General features: G+C 43.9%; 1 protein-coding gene across 1 annotated transcript; it reads left to right on the forward strand.

Annotated features, from left to right (window-relative positions):
* The first annotated feature begins 750 nt into the window (after positions 1-750).
* Positions 751-1695, forward strand: LOC124523738 (olfactory receptor 6V1). The gene is given in 3 exon segments (XM_047095601.1): positions 751-1189; positions 1192-1577; positions 1579-1695. Coding segments are annotated over 3 exon segments (942 nt in total).
* Positions 1696-2983: the final 1288 nt, after the last annotated feature.

A 2983-nucleotide genomic window follows, 5' to 3' on the forward strand; every position in this document is an offset into this window, starting at 1 on the left:
TATCTCCATGACCCTGTATGTCTTTTCTGCTTCCCATCTTGAATGCATATACTAGAGCCCAGCACCACCACCACCACCAAAGGAACCTAATTTATTAACACAAAACTCTGACTTCCCATTAATTTCATGATCATAGCTAGAGAAATGTGAATGAGTGAGAATCCTCAATAGAGACATAGCCCAGAAAGACTTGAATGGACCCTTTAAAAGGAATCTTGGTGCAGTCTCTGAGTCATGACACAGACCCCCTCCCCCAGTACCAACCCATACTTAAGGACTTGGGGGTGACTTATACGAATTCTCTCTTTCTTTCCATGTTTCCTCCCCTCCCTATCTTTTTCTGTTTCTCCCTCTCATACATTTGGTCTTCCTTTCTTAATTGTGTTCCCATTTTGTTTTCTTCTTTCCTTCTCCAGAAATGTTGATGTCTGCTGTGTTGTCTTCCTTAATCCACTCCTCTCTGTTTTTCTCTCTCCATATCAATGGCTTTCAATGCTCTTAATTCTAAGACTCCCTAAATCTATGATGCTCTCATACTCTCATTTTGTTTATCTCCTTCTTTCTGTTTCTCTCTCTGTTTATCACTTTCTGTTACCTCTCTGTTTATCGCTGACCATCTACTTGTCTTGCTCTCCCTGTTCATTTTGTTTCATGATCAGTGATTCTCTCTCTCTCTCTCTCTCTCTCTCTCTCTCTCTCTCTCTCTCTCTCTCTCGTTTCCTTCCCATACAGGCACCCAGCTCCTGGATCATGACAAATCTGAGCCACCCTTCTGAATTTGTGCTCTTGGGCTTCTCCTCTTTTGGTGAGCTGCAAGTTCTGCTGTGTGGGCCTTTCCTCATGCTTTATCTTCTTGCCTTCATGGGAAACACTGTCATCATAGTCACAGTCATAGCCAACACCAACCTACATATTCCCATGTACTTCTTCCCGGGTAACTTTTCACTGCTGGAGACCTTGGTGACCATGACTACAGTGCCTAGGATGCTTTCAGACCTGCTGGTCCCCTGCAAAGTCATTTCCTTCAATGGCTGCATGGCCCAGTTCTACTTCTACTTTTCCCTGGGTTCCACCTCCTTCCTCATCCTGTCAGACATGGCTCTTGACCACTTTGTGGCCATCTGCCATCCACTGCGCTGTGGAACTTTGATGAGCTGGGATGTGTGTATCCAGTTGGCAGGGGCTTCCTGGCAGCTCCTTTCTTAGCCATGGTGCCCACTGTCTTCTCCCAGGCTTATCTCAGTTATTGCCATGACAACATCATTAACCACTTTTTCTGTGACAATGCACCTCTGCTGCAACTGTCCTATTCAGACACCAGCCTGCAGGAATTCTGGGACTTTGTGATGGCCTTAGCCTTTCTCCTCAGTTCCTTCCTGGTTTCCCTCATCTCCTATGGCTATATTGTGACCACTGTGCTGAGGATCCCCTCTGCTAGCGGCCATCAGAAGGCTTTCTCAACCTGTGGATCCCACCTCACCCTGGTCTTCATTGGCTACAGGTCTGGCACCATCTTCCTTCATGTCAGGTCTGGCAAAGAACATTCTATGGAAGTCAACAAGACCATAGCCTTGGTTGACATCAGTCCTCACCCCCTTTCTCAATATCTTTATCCTTACCCTCTGCAATGAGACAGTCAAGGCAGTGCTACGGGGGCAGATGCAGAGGCTTAAAGGCCTCTACAAGGCGCTATGATGAGCCTGAGGAACCTGGCCAGCTTCAGTCAAGTAGGTCTGTGAGGAGGCAGAGTACCAGACTGGGTGGGAAGACTACTACCTGAATTTCTTTAGGGTTTTTCCTCTGTGCTTCTGTGTGGTAACTACAGTGAGTCCCCAGTGCTACCCTGTCTGTCTCTCACAGGCCACCATGGAAGCGCTACCCATACCCACTAGTAGCTACAAGAACTCTGAAAGTAGCTCAAAGCCTGGGGAGCCAGAGGTAAGACTTTCAATACAAGGAAGTACATGGGCTTTCCATTCAAGGACAGCAGCCAAGCAGTATTCTCCAATCAAGAAATATTATCCACTGTGTGTGTGTGTGTGTGTGTGTGTGTGTGAAATTCCTGAAAGATTTGGGATGAAACATCAGCTCCACTCTCTTTCCCTCCCAACTATAATCTGAAATTTAAAAAAGTCTCCAACAACTTTGACCTCAGACTCATGGTTTTCTCTTAGCTTTTAACTATTCTGGGTTTTGTAAAACAGCCCCAATTTAAAATACTCTGCTTTACCAAACTGCATTTCTCAGTAAATGATGATTTCACTCATCAAGAGAGTACTCCTAGCCCCACTTATTTTAAGACAACAAAAACTACTAATTTACCACAAATGTCCAGAGTTTTACAAGTCTACTATGTGAAAATAAACAAGGCAGGGAATTGTACGCTCTTTTGGTGGACACATAGAGTCTAGCTTTGGAGATGTGGCTCACTTGGTGGTCCTTTGGTTCTCATTATACACTTCCAGTGTCACCTCAGGCTAAGCCCCTCCTAACAGAAGTGTCCCTTTGTCTGACTTTCCAAAACACTCATTTCTTGCTTGCTGAGCTGGCCCTCACCCAAACCAGAGGGTGTCTTTAGGTTCCTGGTTTCACCTTCTGGTTGAAAGTTTTGCATCTCCTCAATGACACATCAGAGCAATGACTGATGTTTGCTGTTGCCCAAACAGATTTATTTTCTCTAATTATCCTCTGCTCACCACCTCAGAGAGTAAATATTTATAGAATAAGTGGAAGGAGGATAAGAAAGTAAGATTAACTTTACTGATAATGACTTAGTTTTTTATATATGTGTGTATATACACATATATATTCACACTTTATAAACCACTTTATACATGTTTTCCATTTGGTTTTATCCTCATAGTAAAATTCAGTTAAATAAAGAATCACTGATCACTCACCATGAGCAAAGCACTCTGCTTAGCACTGGTCATTAGAGATCAAAGAAATGTGGATTCTAACCTCAAAAGTTTTCTCCACCTGC

This window comes from Lynx rufus, unplaced genomic scaffold (genome assembly GCF_022079265.1).
Source record: "Lynx rufus isolate CCGP_SWC_20201006 ecotype Redwood Valley unplaced genomic scaffold, mLynRuf1.p SCAF_4, whole genome shotgun sequence".
Taxonomy (NCBI): Eukaryota; Metazoa; Chordata; class Mammalia; order Carnivora; family Felidae; genus Lynx; species Lynx rufus.